At 42.5% G+C, this 16,102-nt stretch overlaps 1 protein-coding gene across 1 annotated transcript in view; it reads right to left on the reverse strand.

Annotated features, from left to right (window-relative positions):
* Positions 1 to 1,606: 1,606 nt before the first annotated feature.
* Positions 1,607 to 16,102, reverse strand: part of LOC120301573 (zinc finger protein 208-like) — a 30,152-nt gene continuing 15,656 nt past the window's right edge. The window contains exons 9-12 of the mRNA XM_039328983.1: positions 15,445 to 15,571; positions 14,198 to 15,054; positions 13,431 to 14,136; positions 1,607 to 3,312 (exon numbers count right to left, since the gene is read on the reverse strand). Coding sequence (XP_039184917.1) covers positions 2,168 to 3,312; positions 13,431 to 14,136; positions 14,198 to 15,054; positions 15,445 to 15,571 — 2,835 coding nt within the window. The 3' untranslated portion in view covers positions 1,607 to 2,167. The remainder of the gene's footprint in view (positions 3,313 to 13,430; positions 14,137 to 14,197; positions 15,055 to 15,444; positions 15,572 to 16,102) is intronic.

The following is a 16,102-nucleotide window of genomic DNA, read 5'->3' on the forward strand; positions in this document are numbered from 1 at the left end:
ATGTACACTGTGAACAGGGTGGGAAGTAACCTTAGATGCATCGGCCATGCCCGCATTCTCCATTCACGCCAGTGTGTGTGAATTTGGGTGTACGAGATGGGTGAGATACATTATAAGAATGGACAACGGTAATATGCCATGCCAGTTGCTCTACAACAGTGGTTCTCAAGCTTTTAATGCCACGACCCCCCCCAACCGGTCATAAGTCGAGGACTACTCAACCAGTCATAAGTCGAGGACTACTCAACTGGTGCAGCACCGTTTGCAGAATGGGACTTTTGGCGGGCTCAGCAGGGCAGAGACAGCCTGGACAATTCCTATTGGCTTTTGAAAGCCAATAGAATTAGACTCTATTCAAGAGAGTCTATTCTATTGGCTTTCAAAAGCCAATAGAATAAAAGTGAGTAGCACAGCTAAGGAAAAGGGGGAAAAAATGGCCGACTGCGTTGTTTGACGACCCCCGTGAAATGGTCGTTCGACCCCAAATGGGGTCCCGACCCACAGGTGGAGAACCACTGCTCTACAATGTACTGGAGTCTGGGAAGAGACATCAAGGTCAACCATGCAAACACTACAAAGACCATGTGAAAAAAAATCCCACACCACTGTGACATCCAGCCAAGGGAACTAAATGCTGACTTTTGTACGACTTTCAAACACGTTAAATTCAATCTTTCAATCAAAGATGAGAAATATACTTAATATTCAGGATATACCAGAAGTTTTTTAAAGCTACGTATAGAAAAAAAATGTGCAAGGTCATTCCAATAAGAGCAGTTTTCTCAAATTTGTAATGCTATGATCCCCTAAAATGTCAATCGGATCCATTTTTCTGATCACTCTGATATCACAGATTCAGGTATTTGCTTTAACTACTACTGTGGCACTAATGTGCCACTGAAAACCTTGAGAAATGCAGTGAGTTGGCAATACAACATAGTAAAAAAATCCCTTGGAACTAAATAGTATATCTTCATCATAAACAGAAAATAAGGTTCTAATTACTTAGGGAAAGGAGGACATAAAAAGAAATAGCGATTAAATACTTTAAAAAAATCTTGCTCATTAGGTGCACTGTTGGAACAGTAAAAACTACTATTAAAGAGGCAACGGCTACAATCATAAACTCGCTACTTTTCTGCTTTCAGGGGAACTGAGATTTTGCATCAAATAAATACCCAATTAAGCAGGCATGTACGTGTAAACATTTGGAAGATTTTCTCAGGTAAACAAGTTATGCAAATCAATTATATAAAAAAGCAAACAATAGCTTAAATACTTTACTAATGTTTAAATCCCAACATTTTCGATACGATTAAAACTGTTTTCCCAGCTTAACTTGCATATACCACTTTTCCACAAAGCTCGGAGCCTGACACTTCAGATGTTGCTTCTACCTAAAGCTGTTTGACCAGATACAGCATTTGAGAGGTTTTGGAGTAATGAATAGGACAATTTAGTAACAAATTTTCTTGAATCAGACCTAACTAAATAATACTTCCAGAACTAAGAAATCTATCCTGGGAGCTCTTCCCAAAATCATTGCATTTATTCAGTTTCTCCAATGGCAATCCTCTGAAAAAAAAAGGAAGACTGTTCACCTCAATCTTTTTCCAGACTTTACTGAGCTTCTTTTTGCATTTCATACTTTTATATCGTTTCATATCGCAGTAGATCCTTTTACAGAAATGAAGGACACTTTGGTCCCTACAGGCATTTCCATGATGTGAGTCATATTATGGGAAATCAGTTGATTGCTTTCCAAACACCATGCATGGATATTTTTCCCCTCTGGATTCTTTCATGAAAAGGGTCCACATTTCACGAGAAGTCTTTCCACATTCAATGGGAAATACTTGGAGTTCAATTCTGACGGGCTCAAGGTTGATTCAGCCTTCCAAGGTCAGTAAAATGAGGACCCGGATTGCCAGGGCAATATGCTGACATTGTAAACCACCCACAGAATGCTATAAAGCACTATGCGCCATTAAATATACATCCAAGTCCTATCGCTATTCCATACATTTCTAAGATTTCTTCCCTGTATGGATCCTCTTATGGGATGTAAAGTGACTTTTCAACGTGAAGTTCTTCCCACATTCCATGCACTGATACAATTTCTTCCGTGTGTGCATACTAATGTGGTAAGTAAGGGAGCTGCTTGTACTCAAACACTTTCCACATTCATTGCATTACATATGATTTCTCCCGTGTGGACCCTCTTATGGGAAGTAAGGGAACGTCTGTGACAGAAGTCCTTTCCACATTCCAGGCATTTATAGGGTTTCTCTCCTGTGTGGGACCTTTTATGGTAAGTCAGCTGGCCACAGACAATAAAGGTCTTTCCACAGTCTGTGCATTTATAAGGTTTTTCCCCTGTGTGGATCCTGTTATGGGAAGTAAGTTGACTGCTTTGATTGAAGCTCTTCCCACACTCCAGACATTTATAGGGTTTCTCTCCCGTGTGAATCCTTTTATGGGAGTTCAGATAACTGCTGTTCCTGAACCTCTTTCCACACTCCATGCATTTATAGGGTTTCTCTCCTGTATGAACCCGTTTATGGAAAACAAGGCCACAGCTTTGGCTGAAGCCCTTCCCACAGTCTATGCATTTAAACGGTTTCTCATTTGTATGGATCCTTTTATGAGAAGTAAGATAACTTTTTAAACTGAAATTCTTCCCACACTCCGTGCATTTATAGGGTTTCTCTCCCGTGTGAATCCTTTTATGAGAGTTCAGATAACTGCTGTTCCTAAAGCTCTTTCCACACTCCAGGCATGTGTAGGGTTTTTCCCCTGTGTGGGTCCTTTTATGGGAGGCAAGCGCACTGCTTTGACAGAAGCTCTTCCCACATTCTATGCATTTAAAGGGTTTCTCTCCTGTATGGATCCTTTTATGAGAAGTAAGAGAACAATTCATACTGAAGCTCTTTCCACACTCCAGGCATTTATATGGTTTCTCTCCTGTATGGATTCTTTTATGGGAAGCCAGGTCACCACTTCGCCTGAAGCTCTTTTCGCACTCCAGGCATTTAAAGGGTCTTTCTCCAGTATGGATCCTTTTATGAGAAGTAAGGGAACTCTTTACACTGAAGCTTTTCTCACAGTCTATACATTTATAACGTTTTTCCTGGAGACCAATCATTTTATGGGACTTCAGCCACTCTCTATTCCTGAACCTCTTTCTACATTCCATGAATTTATAGGATTTTTCTCCTGTGTGGATCCTTTTATGAGCAGTAAGAGAACTCTTTACACTGAATCTTCTTCCACAGACCATGCACGTATAGGGCTTTTCCCCTGTATGGATCCCTTTATGGGAATTTAGATTGCCTCTCCACGCAATGCTCTTTACAGTGTCCAGACTTTTGTAGGGCTTCTCTTTTGATTGGGTCATTTTATGGGGAGTAAGATTATTACTGTTGAAGCTCTTTTCAATTGTGCAATGGTTACTAAAGCTGTGTTTTGTTTTGAATCTTTTTCTACTTCCTCTACAGCTTGCTGTTCTGTTTTCTTTGGAATCACGTTGGGTGAGGAAGTGATCCATTTCTGCACATTCCAGAATGGATTTTTCTCTCCAATTGTAAGGTTGTTTTTTTTCATGTTTCCTCCTCTCCCGCTTATTTGCAGATGTTTCTTCTGGTATTTCAGTTTTGATTACTTGCAATGGAACTACTCTTGGTTCTTGGTAATTTTTATTCTTCTGTATATGAAATGCTTGGGGGGGGGAAGAAAAAGAAATTAGAAAAATCTACAATGTACAATATATAAATCTACATTTATCTATTACTGGGCATGTGCAGAGAAAGCAACGGGGGAAATGACAGCATGAATATTAGTTATTAACTTAAAACACAGCCTGGCTGCTCATCTTTTATCACTCTTGGAAGTTAAAAGTTTGGAGCAAAAACTGATCTTGACATCATGATGTGGCACATATTTTTTCTATATATATGATGCATCTAAGTTGCAACAACATACATAACATTGCAATATCATTGCAAGAATAGACGACATGGTATAAGCAAAAACATTCCCCTGTAATTATCTTCCCAGTAACTCTGCAATATTAATACAGGTCCCAAAGAAGAGACTTTGTCAGAATGACTGGTTATAAAACTAATTTCTTTCATCTAATTGAAATTGTGGTACTTAGAACACCATGCAGATGGACTGGAATTAATGTTAAGAGGGAAAGAATCTTAGAGATAAAATATTAAAAGAAGATCTGCACAATCTCTAAGCTGACAATTTTTCTTCAGAGGAACGTTTACCTAAAAAGGCTACAATCCTAGACATTTCCAACATGACTTCTCGATGCAGAGCTTTCTGGCTGGGATCAAGCAGCGACCACTCTTCACTGGTGAAATGAACGGCCACCTCCTCAAAGGACACAGGACCCTGAACAAAGAAGATTTACTGTGAACAGACTCAGGAAGAATTTGCGAGATCTCCTTTAATCTGCAAACGGTAAAGGCACACAGTTATAATTCTTGATTGGACATTTCTCTAGCTGGATTCAAAACATTATATGATGAAATGGGCAGAATTTACAGCAGACGGCTGACAGCCAATTAGGGCACATTTAAAGAGATCATTGTCAATTTCAGAAAAGGCAGACACAGCCACACACCTATGTATTAGCAATTCACCTGTGGAGGTCGTTAGCAGCATCAGGTTTCTGGGTGTATAGCTAACAAGTAGGCTAACTTGGTCGCTCAACAGTGAGACACTGATGAAGTGGGCATAGTAACACCTGCATTTTCTATGTCGCACGAGAAAAGTACATCTTCCTTCTCCTGTCCTTACATTACTGTCTAGTTTGGAATCATTACTGCTTCGGACAAGAAGGCGATGCAGAGAGTGGTGAGGATGGCAGAAAAGATTATTACTGCCTTCTACCACAGGATATAGCACATAAGCATTGCTTGAGCAGGGTCCGTAGGATTGTTTGGGATGCTACACATCCTCTTCATGACCTGCTTTATCTTGTTGCCTTCTGGGAGGAGGCTTCATGGTATCTGAAGCAGAACTTCGAGATTCAGTTAGTTTTGTTCCATATAATATCAACCTTGTGAACTCTCAAGTTTCCTCTTTCTGCTATATATGTGATTAATATGTGTGTGTGTGCGTATGCATTCATGTACGTAGCATTTGTATGTGTGTGTTATGTATGTGTAAGGGTATATACTTTCTTTTGAGAGCGAACAACAGAATTTCATTTATACTGTGTGCCGGTAGGCTCACACTAAAACATGACAATAAAGGTTATCTTATCACCTTGACTGACTGATGACCTCCAGTGCCACTAACCTGCCTTAATCAAGTGGCAGAGTGGGCCTTAGACATACCATCTACCAATGGCACCAACATTTCACATTTGCAAGAGGTAATCTCAAAAGGCAGGCCTAGTGTTGACTGATCACTGAATTCTAATTTCCTGATGCTTCACTCAGGAACAGCAGTATCATACCTTGAGCCCCAAAAGGAAAGTGGAAGTCTCCCATTACCAGCTCATCTTTTCCTTTCTTACCTGAGTTGGGGAACTAGGGACTCGCTCAACTCCACCAGTACAAGAAGATGATTTGATGAACGACAGCGACTCCATTTTGTTCACTGGGAAGGAGGAGACAGGATAGTAAAGAGATCAACCATCTTTTCTAGTTGGAATGCACAACTTAAGATTTCTTCCTGTTCTGCAGAGGAAATCTCCATCCAACAGTACAACACTCTGCCTTCAGAAAAGAGCACAACCCCACCTCGCACCAAGGAACAAACCTCAGTCAGAGTGCTCTCCTACCTTTTGGACAGTAACAAATCAAGGAAGCATACTCTTGGCAACCAAAGAGTTCACTTAACTATAGAGTCTCCCCCCACCCCCTGCAGCTTGAAACCAACATAGTCTATGTAAAACAGCAATTCGTGAAATGCTGGTACTGCAGGAAATGCCTACTGGTGATAATCCAGCAAGGATTTGTGTCAGAATTTATACAAAATTATTTAGCAAGCAAGGACAAAGACAGGTTGCTTTCCTCCCCATCAATGAGAACAAAGAGAAGACTCTCGCGATGATGAATCCAGAATGCAACCCAAGGCAATCCCCATAGATCTTCTATAAAGGAGGACTCATTGGAAGGTGGACCGAAGGGAGGAACTTTCTTCATGGGATTTAAGTCTTCTAGCTTGAGGAGAGAATTATATCTTTCTTGCTGGGTCACCTTCTATTAGGGTCTATAATCTATATAAATAAAAATGTAAACGTTTGTTTGTTCAAAATCTTAAATCTCCGAAAGTTCTTCACCGATTGCTTTGAAATTTTGACACAACGTTGCATTCGCATACGCGTGTTTTTATATACCTACTATTATATAGTCCCTTCGTATTTCCCATGAAGAGTATTTCTGACCTGGGGTCCTTCCTGTTTCTTCTCCTCTTCCAGGTTCAGCAGAAACCTTTCAGCCACTGGGACCACCAGGCAACTGGTATCCGCTGGCTCTCCTTGGTCTCTGAAGATCCTTCCAGTCTTGGAATCTGAATCTGAAGATGTGAGCGAGTGGTTTCTTTAGGCTTCCTCCCTCCTCTCGTCCCCACCCCTGAAATATAAGCAAAGAAAGGGAGTTAAGGAGTTAAGAAAATCCAGGATCTGGATTTTATTTTCTGTCCACAATGTGGCCAAACCCTCATATCCATCCGTGGGGATGGATGAGGCCAATGGGAGAATTGCTTCAAATGAGATTCTCTCTGGAAGAATGCCAGAACAATGATGATTAGGGGACTGGAGGCTAAAACATATAAGGAATTGGGTATGTCTAGTTTAACAAAGAGAGAGACTAGGGGGGACATGATAGCAGTGTTCCAATATCTCAGAGGCTACCACAAAGAAGAGAGAGTCAACCTATTTTCCAAAGCACCTGAAGGCAGGACAAGAAACAACAGATGGAAACTAATCAAGGAGAGAAGCAACCTAGAACTAAGGAGAAACTTCCTGACAGTTAGAACAATTAACCAGTGGAACCGCCTGCCTCCAGAAGCGGTGAATGCTCCAACACTGGAAGTTTTTAAGAAGAGACTGGACAGCCATTTGTCCGAAATGGTATAGGGTTTCCTGCCTGAGCAGGGGTTGGACTAGATGACCTCCAAGGTCCCTTCCAACTTTATTATTATTATTATTACTATTATTATTATTATTAATTTCACCAATGAGGTGCTCTAAATTATATACTTCCATTATTAATCTCCAAAACTCCAAAACTTTCAGGGAGATATTTAAGAATTGAAGCACATGAAGATCCCTTCCTATTTCCCAGGAGGAACATCTCTGACCTGGGGCCCTTCCTGAGCAGGGGGTCGGACTAGAAGACCTCCAAGGTCCCTTCCAACTCCGTCATTCTATTCTATTCCTGCTTCTTCTCCTCTGCCAGGAAGATCCTTGCAGTCTTGGAATCTGAACCTGAAGGAGACAGGAGTAGGTGGTCCTTTCAGTTTTTTTCTCCCCTCCCCCACTGTTTGATCTCCTGCATGCACAGCCAGGAGCAGTTATGGGGTGGCTCTCCGGCTCCAACCCAAATTGGGGATTCACAATCCAGCTATTTCCCCTCCCCTGGCGAGGATCTGGATCGCGGGACCCCCCTCTTGCCCGCCACCCTCCCCACAGATTCCCCAGGCAGCAACTTACAGGCGGTACCAACCCACGGGCAGACAGACCCGAGCATGCGCAGTAGCTTCCAGTCGGCCGACAGCGAATAGAGCGCCCTCTGCTGGAACCAGAGGACAGCGCCCGGACTTGGGAAATCGCTCGCGGCCATGGCAGCGCGGGGGGGGGGGGGCAATCTCAGAGGCCATCCAGGCCGACCTCTGCTCGGGGTGGCACCTGCGGTGGAGCTCGCCCTCTTGCCGAATGGCATCCGGGAGAAGCTACGGCGAGATCGCAGGCCTCCTCCCCGCGCCCTTGTGCGAATGGCAGTCTGCGGAAAGTCACCCGGAAGAGAGACCGCCTCCGTCCTTTCGGGAGCCCATCGAGAGCAACCCCGCTTCGCTTCCCTCCCCTCCCCCGCCCGCTTCCATTTGGCCCAGGCGGGGCGTGGTTGGGAAGGGAACGAAGACACGAGAGAGAGAGAGAGAGAGAGAGAGAGAGAGAGAGAGAGAGAGAGAGAGACCTCCGCGTCACGTGAGCCTGGCGAGCCAATGATGGGCGAGAAGCGGTTGACAGATTTTGGCGGGAAACGGAGTCTCTGGGTCGCCTCAGCCGCTTCTCTGCTGGGCGCGAATCTCTCTCCTAGCCTTGAGGAAAGGAAGGCGGGGGAGGACGGACGGAAGGACTGACACAACAGACACACAGAGAGGAGAAGCTGCACCGGCCCAAAGCAAAAGACTGACACACACACATACACAAACAAAACACCTTCACACTCATAATTTCCTCCTGGGAGAAGAGGGGCTGCATTGGCCCAAAGTAAAAGACTGACTGACACACTCAGAATACAAAAATGCATATTTAGTAGTATACTATACTATCAAATATTAATAATGTTACAGTATATCATAATATAAGTACTACATGATTGAACGGGCGTAAGTACATTGTACAGGGCTAAGTATTTATCTTGCAAGACAGTTTTTTTCAATACATCTTGCCTTTATTACAAACAATTCAAGGCAAACTTAAAGTGAACAAGGCAAACATCTCCAACACACTTCCTCCTATTTTACCCCATAACAACAACCTTGTGAGGTAGGCTGCATTGAGAGAGAGAGAGAGAGAGAGAGAGAGAGAGTGACTGGCCTAAGCTGGCTTTCATGGTCAATGCAGGATTTGAACTCAGGGTCTCTTGCTGTCTAGCCACTAGACCAAGTAGACAATTGCTAGTTTAGAAAGTCTATCTTCACAAGAAACTTTGAAATGTATTATATTCTAGGTAAGCCACCAAGAGTCCTGATCGCAGCGGAACACCTCTTTAAAGAAATATTTTTTTAAGTTCAAAATTAAACAAAAATGTTTTGATCTCTATTCACACAGTAAGAGAAGCAGCTTTTGTTTATTCTCTGCTGGAAGAGAAACAGCAAGAATTTGGCTGCAATAATCGGTGCTGTGTTCTTATAGGCCACAGAATAACATGGTGGCTGGACATCATCAAAGCTAATACTGGCCAGAGTGTAGAAAAATTCAGGTAGTGTTCTAAAGAAGCTCCTTGGATGAGAAACAATATGTTTTCAAGGAAAAAAAACAAGGTCCAGTTGCCTTTTGGAAAAGCAATGCAGGTGGAGGGGGGAGAGAGCTCCAAGTAGACAAGTGTTTAGCCTTGCCTTCCATGGGAGATCCTCTCCCTAACCTTAGAAAGAAAAATATAGGAAAAAGGTAAAGATTTCCCAGGAGGTAAAATAGACATTCCTTCCAGAGCAGATAGAAGAAGCCAGAAGGACCAATCCCTATTGCCATTGTCCAAGCATTCCATAAACCTGCTTGGAGTGATAAATTTGATCCAGATTATTTTTTATCTATCTGTAAATGAATTACAAGAAATTTTGACTTGCAACCTAGGTGAATGCAATGGACAATGAAATGGCTCAAAATCATATTCTTGTTCATCAATATTTCCCCAAGAAATGGGAATATAGTCTTGAATCATCAAGCTTCAGTGTTTATATGATTTGTAATAATTATGTAATCAAGGAACGTGAGAAAAATGTGGAGGGGAAAAAGGCAACCAATACACTAGAAGACAAATAGATTTTAAAAACATCCTCATCTGATTCTTATCCAACTTCAACTTTCCACTCTCACAAGTAGGTCAGGGAAACCGGTTACCCATGAAGTGAAAGAAGTTTGAAGGGGAGGCGTACAGGTAGTCCTCTGAAAAGCAAGAGTCGATCATGCAGTTGGAAGGATGGGGTTATGTGTCAGGGGGTCTTGTGAAAAATGAGACGTGGTTGGAAGAGACTTCTACAACTTTGGGTATCTTCAGCTAGAAGAATGGGATTTGCACATCTCAGCAATCATTGTGTCCCCTAGGCATTGCTTCACTCAGGACCCACTTGTGTCCCCTTCAGGACACCCCAGTTTAACATGGAACAGTCCCTTCAAGTTGGGCCTGCAGACTTAACCTAGAGACAGATGACATGGCATAAGAGAGGATTGCAATTGGTGCTCCTGCTTATTCCTAGCAACCCAATTCCAAAATGCCCCCCTCCCAATTCCACTTCTCCCCCCCTCTTGAGAGGGGGCTTGTATGGAACATTTCATGAGTTCTGCTGGGGTTCCCTGTTCCTGCTGGTGGTGGCGCTGTCCCAATCTTGGAAGTGAGGAGGGAAAGAGCCCTGCTCCCAGGTAAGAAGGGGGATAGGGGGCACCATTGAAGGGGGCTGCGACCCTCAGGAGATGGAGAAAAGGCTCAAGGACAATGGATGCAGGAGCTTGTGATTCCTCCCTTTCCTTTTCCCTCCTGAGCACACTTCTCCCATTCTGATTTGCTAAGTGGTGAAGTGGGAAAAGGGGTTCTGAGGGGTGGGAGGGCATCTTTGCAGCTCATCAGAGGTAGATTTGACTCCTTTCTCAGATTACAAATTAGGCCTTCTGGGCCCCTCTTCTCTCTCAGGGGCCCCCTTCACCCCCACAGTGCCCACCTCAATAGTCCCTTTCCAGCCCTTTTGAGGCTCTTGGGGGCCCATCACACCCAAATGCATTCAAATGTCTCCGATTCAGTCAGACCGAATAAGAGCCCCCAACCTAAAAGGAACAGGGCCACACTTGGGAGGCAGCCCCCTCAATTCAACAGCTTCTCTGATAGGAAACCCTCAGTAGATCCCTCGGGGTCACCCCATGGCTGAGGTGAAATAACTGGGAGGATCCCCAGATCCTGGGACCTGATCCCCTTCAAGGCCTCAGCCTCCACTCTCCCGCAATTGTGGTCCTGTTCCTTTTAGGTTGGGATATCTTCAAAATAATGATGGTATTTCTTAAAGTCAAAGGGTAAGGGTAAAACTGCTGGTTCTTGAATCAGAAATTAATGTATTCATGAATTAATGTATTCAATTAATATATTATTTAATTGTATTAACTGGGAAGAGAAATATTTTCTCATTTACTACCCAGACCCCCCACTCTTTGAAGTACAAATCCTTGCCTACCACTCAAAGACCAAATGTATGTTCAGACTGTAGAAAGCAGCAAAAAAGTTATCAGTTCTCTGATTCCTCTTTGAGTCCTTTGATGTAAAGTTGGCCAAAGCACGATCAATGCTGCATGGATCATCTTCATAGATGTGAAATTACACAATTAGAAAAATTCTAAAAAAAATGCCAAGATTTTATAATGAGGAATGTTCCCACATTTTATAGGCTACAATTTCTCTCATTGCTTGCTTCTTTCAAAGATTACCTTGCTAATGCTTTTCTCATTCCATGGTTTTCTGTGTATCATTGTGCAATGTGAAACAGTCATATCCGAACCCATTCCACCTCCTTCTACCACTTTCTAACATTTAATTCCACTCACCCTCTCCCCCCCCCTATATTCTCCTACATATTCATCTGGTTTCTTCATTTAGCTTTTTTGTTCGATGTGTATTAAGTATGGCATCACTTACATTGCACAACTGTTTCCAACCATTTATTAACCTTTCAAAATGAGAAAGGTTGTTAATAATCAGGACATACATTTTTCAAAAAGCTATATTAAGTTAAGAAGCACAAAGTTGCAATGATGCTAGTAACTTTTCTCCAAAACCATAGCAATGCTACGATCCCCTAACAGGTTAAGCATGATTGACCTTTCTGATCAACTTGATATCACAAAATGAAATAGAGGCACTAAAGTGACATTTGAAAATCTTGAGAAATAGAAAATATGGTACCGATTACTTTAATCTTAGAAACTGAACAATGAATAATTTAAATAAACCAATTTAAGTCCTTTTTTTAAAAAAAATTGCTCATGTGGTAGTTGGATAAATAAAACTATTTATAAAGTCCCTTTCAGCTCGGTTAATGTAATTTTGCACCAGACTGCCTGGGAGATATTTTTACTTGTAAACCAAACTTGTGGACATACAGTATATGAAAAAAATAGCTTAAATACTTTGCTACATGTTTAAAAACCAGTATTTTAAACACAATTAGAGCTAAAATGATTATACACATGGTACATTTTTCCTTGTTTTGCTTGCATACACCAGCTCTTAGAAAGCCCGGAGGCTGATCTCAGACTCACACCAGATGCTACTTGTGCCTAAATAAAGCAGAGGCAATTGTTTAACAGATTTTATCTTTGGAATTAAGAACTTTATCCTGGGAGCTTTCCAAAATCTATGCATTTCTTCAGTTTCTCCTATGGCAATCTTCTGAAAGAAGAAAGACTTTCACCACATTTTTCCACAGATGTTATTCTTTTTACACTCCATATCTTTAGACCAGGGCTTTTCAACCTTTTCACTCATTATACCACTTTTAGGATATGACAATATTGGAGTACCACCAGTCACCTAGTAAGGTGTCAAAAAATGATCAAAAAAAAAGGAAAAAAGTGATGAAGTACAGGTAGTCCTCGACTTACAACAGTTCGCTTAGTGACTGTTCGAAGTTACAATGGCACTGAAAAAAGTGCCCCCCTAAGCCACAGCCGAGTAAGACACCTGTCTGTCTGCCCGGCTGCGCTCTTCCTCCTGTCTGAGATTTTCATTGTTGTGAGCATCTTTGTTGAGGATTGGCAGTGGGGGTGGGGTGGGGGGGTGTTTGGTTTTTATTCCCCCCGTCTGCTGGGTGGCTGCAGCAGATTTTGGTCACTTCACATGACCCTGGGACACTGTGACCATCATAAATATGAATCAGTTGCCAAGCATCTGAATGTAAATCACAAGACCCTGGAGATACTGCAACATTCCAGCTGATCAGCGCTGAGCTACAGCTGGTGCCAGGACGCTGATCCTGGTGCTTCCACTGAGCCCTGACAGCCTTGCAGCTCCAGCCATTTCTCGGTCAGGCTTGTGCGGTGCTGCCACTAGTTCAGCTCATTCCCCTCCCCCTCTACCACTTTTCTAGGATGGTCACGTACCACCTGCAAGGTGCCAATGTACCACAGGTGGTACCCGTACCACTGGTTGAAAAGCCTTGCTTTAGACGATTTTATATCACAATGGATCTTTTACATAAATTAAGAACACTTCAGTCCCTAAAGGGATCTCCCTCCCAACTTGTATGTCTCCCTGATGTGAGTCATATTAATTTGGGAAATAAGTTGATTGCATGCCACAGAATATTTTTCTGCCCTCTGGATTCTTTCTTGAGAAGCATACTGTTTTCACAAAAACTCCTTCCACATTCCATACGTATCTATTTCCCTGCTGTGTGGATCCTCTTATGGGAAGTAAGGTGTCTTTTTAATCTGAAGCTCTTCCCACACTCTGTGCACAGATGCAATTTCTTCCTTGTGTGGGAACTAATGTGGTAAGTAAGGGAGCTGCTTGAACTCAAACTCTTCCCACATTCATTGCATACATACAATTTCTCTCCCGTGTGGATCCTGTTACGAGAAATAAGGACACGGTTATCACAGAAGCTCTTTGCACATTCCAGGCATTTATAGGGTTTCTCTCCTGTGTGGGTCCTTTTATGGTAAGTCAGATAACCACTGCCAGCGAAGGTCTTTCCACAGTCTGTGCATTTATAAGGTTTTTCCCCTGTGTGGATCCTATTATGGAAACTAAGTTGACTGCTTTGGCTGAAGCTCTTCCCACACTCTAGACATTTATAGGGTTTCTCTCCTGTGTGAATCCTTTCATGAGAAGTAGAACTCTTTATAGAGAAGCTCTTTCCACACTCCATGCATTTATACGGTTTTTCTCCTGTGTGAACCCGTATATGGGAAGCAAGGGCACAGCTTTGTCTAAAGCCCTTCCCATAGTCTATGCATTTATAGGGTTTTTCTCCTGTGTGAATCCGTTTATGAGAAGTAAGAGCACTCTTTACACAGAAGCACTTTCCACACTCCATGCATTTATAGGGTTTCTCTCCTGTATGGATCCTTTTATGGGAAACAAGGGAACTGCATGTCCTGAAGGGTTTTCCACACTCAGTGCATTTATAAGGTTTTTCACCTGAATGGATCCTGTTGTGGGAGGTCAGTTGATTACTATTTCTGTAGCTCTCTCCACACTCAATGCACTTACAGGGTTTCTCTCCCGTATGGATCTTTTTTATGGGAAGCAAGGCCACACTCTATGCATTTAAATGGTTTCTCTTCCACATGGATCAATTTATGCTTAGGAAAACAAGCGTTCATTCTGAAGGTTTTTCCACAGTTTACACATGTATAGGGTTTTTCCCCTGAATGGATCCTTCTATGGCATATCAGGTAACTACTAGTGCTGAAGCTCTTCCCACACTGTATGCATTTAAAAGGTTTTTCTCCAGTATGCATCCTTCTATGGGAAGTAAAGGAACTCTTTACAGTGAACTTTTTACCACAGTCCACACATTTATAAGGTTTTTCCACTGTATGGATCCTTTTATGGGATTTGAGACACTCCCCGTTCCTGAAGCTCTTTGCACATTCTAGGCACTCATAGGATTTTTCTCTGGCATGGATCCTTTTATGAGAAGCAAAGGAACTGTTTGAACTGAATCTTTTCCCACAGACCGTGCACTTATAGGGCTTTCCCCCTGACTGTATTCTTTTATGGGAAGTTAGATTATCTCTCCACCCAACACTTTTTCCCCAGTCCACACCTCTGTACGGCTTCTCCGTTGCCTGGGTCATTATATGGTGAGTAAGTTTATTACTGCTGAAGCTCTTTCCAATTTTGGAGTAGTTACTAAAATTGGGGTTTGCTTTGAATGTTTTTTTCTTTTGATATTTCCATATATTTTTTTTGGAGTCATGTTGGGTCAGGAAGTGATTCATTTCCACACATTCAAGAATAGATTTTTCTCTCCAATTGTGCTTCTTTTCATGTTTCCTCCTTCCCCACTTATTTGTAGGTTTCTCTTCTGGTATTTCAGTCTTGATTATTTGCAACGGCACTAAATTTGGCTCTTGATGATTTTCCTTCTGAGCATCAAAGGCTTGAGGAGGAAGAAAAATAAATTAAAAAAATGTACAACATACAATTTGCCGTCCCAAGTCGAGGACTACTCAACTGGTCGTAAGTCGGGGACTACTCAACTGGTGCAGCACCGTTTGCAGAATGGGACTTTTGGCGGGCTCAGCAGGGCAGAGACAGCCTGGACAATTCATATTGGCTTTGGAAAGCCAATAGAATTAGACTCTATTCAAGAGAGTATATTCTATTGGCTTTCAAAAGCCAATAGAATAAAAGGGAGTAGCACAGCTAAGGAAAAGGGGGGAAAAAATGGAGGACTGCGTTGTTTGGCGACCCCTGTGAAATGGTCGTTCGACCCCAAATGGGGTCCCAACCCACAGGTTGAGAACCACTGCCCCAGAGGAACCTTTACCTAAAGAGGCCATGATCCCAGACATTTCCAACATAACTTCTCGATGCAGGGCTTTCTGGCTGGGATTCAGCAGCAACCATTCCTCGCTGTTGAAATAGACGGCCACCTCCTCAAAGGACACAGGACCCTGAACCAATAAGAATCCCTGTGAGTAGACTCGATAGAATTTGCAAGATCTCCTTTCATCCGCAAATCCAAAAAACACAAAGTGTTTAACATTCTTGATTGGACATTTTCCTAGCTGGACTCCACACATTACATGATAAAATGGGCAGAATTCACAGCCTAAGGCTGAAAGCCAATTACAGCATGCTTGATCACCTTGACTGACCCTGCTGATCTTCAGTGTCATCAGTCTGCCTTAATCCAGTGGCAGAGTGTGCCTTAGATGCACCATCTACCAATAATTCCAACATTTCATGATGTTTGCAAGAACTTCTGTGGGATTTCTGTCTGACATGGTAACCAAAAGGTCTTTGTGGTTCTTTGAAGGACCAGCCTTGCTCACCACTCATGAACATTCATGAAAATACTAGGAAGGCACTTCTGGCCATCAAGATGCAGATGATACACAAAGCAGTTTCTGCTCTCCTGTTTTTCTCCCTTTCCCCAACAATTAGAAAACAGGATTACACTTACAATAAGTGTGTCCTGTCTG

This window comes from Crotalus tigris, unplaced genomic scaffold (genome assembly GCF_016545835.1).
Source record: "Crotalus tigris isolate CLP2741 ecotype Arizona unplaced genomic scaffold, ASM1654583v1 scf7180000024386.1433019, whole genome shotgun sequence".
NCBI classification, from domain to species: Eukaryota; Metazoa; Chordata; class Lepidosauria; order Squamata; family Viperidae; genus Crotalus; species Crotalus tigris.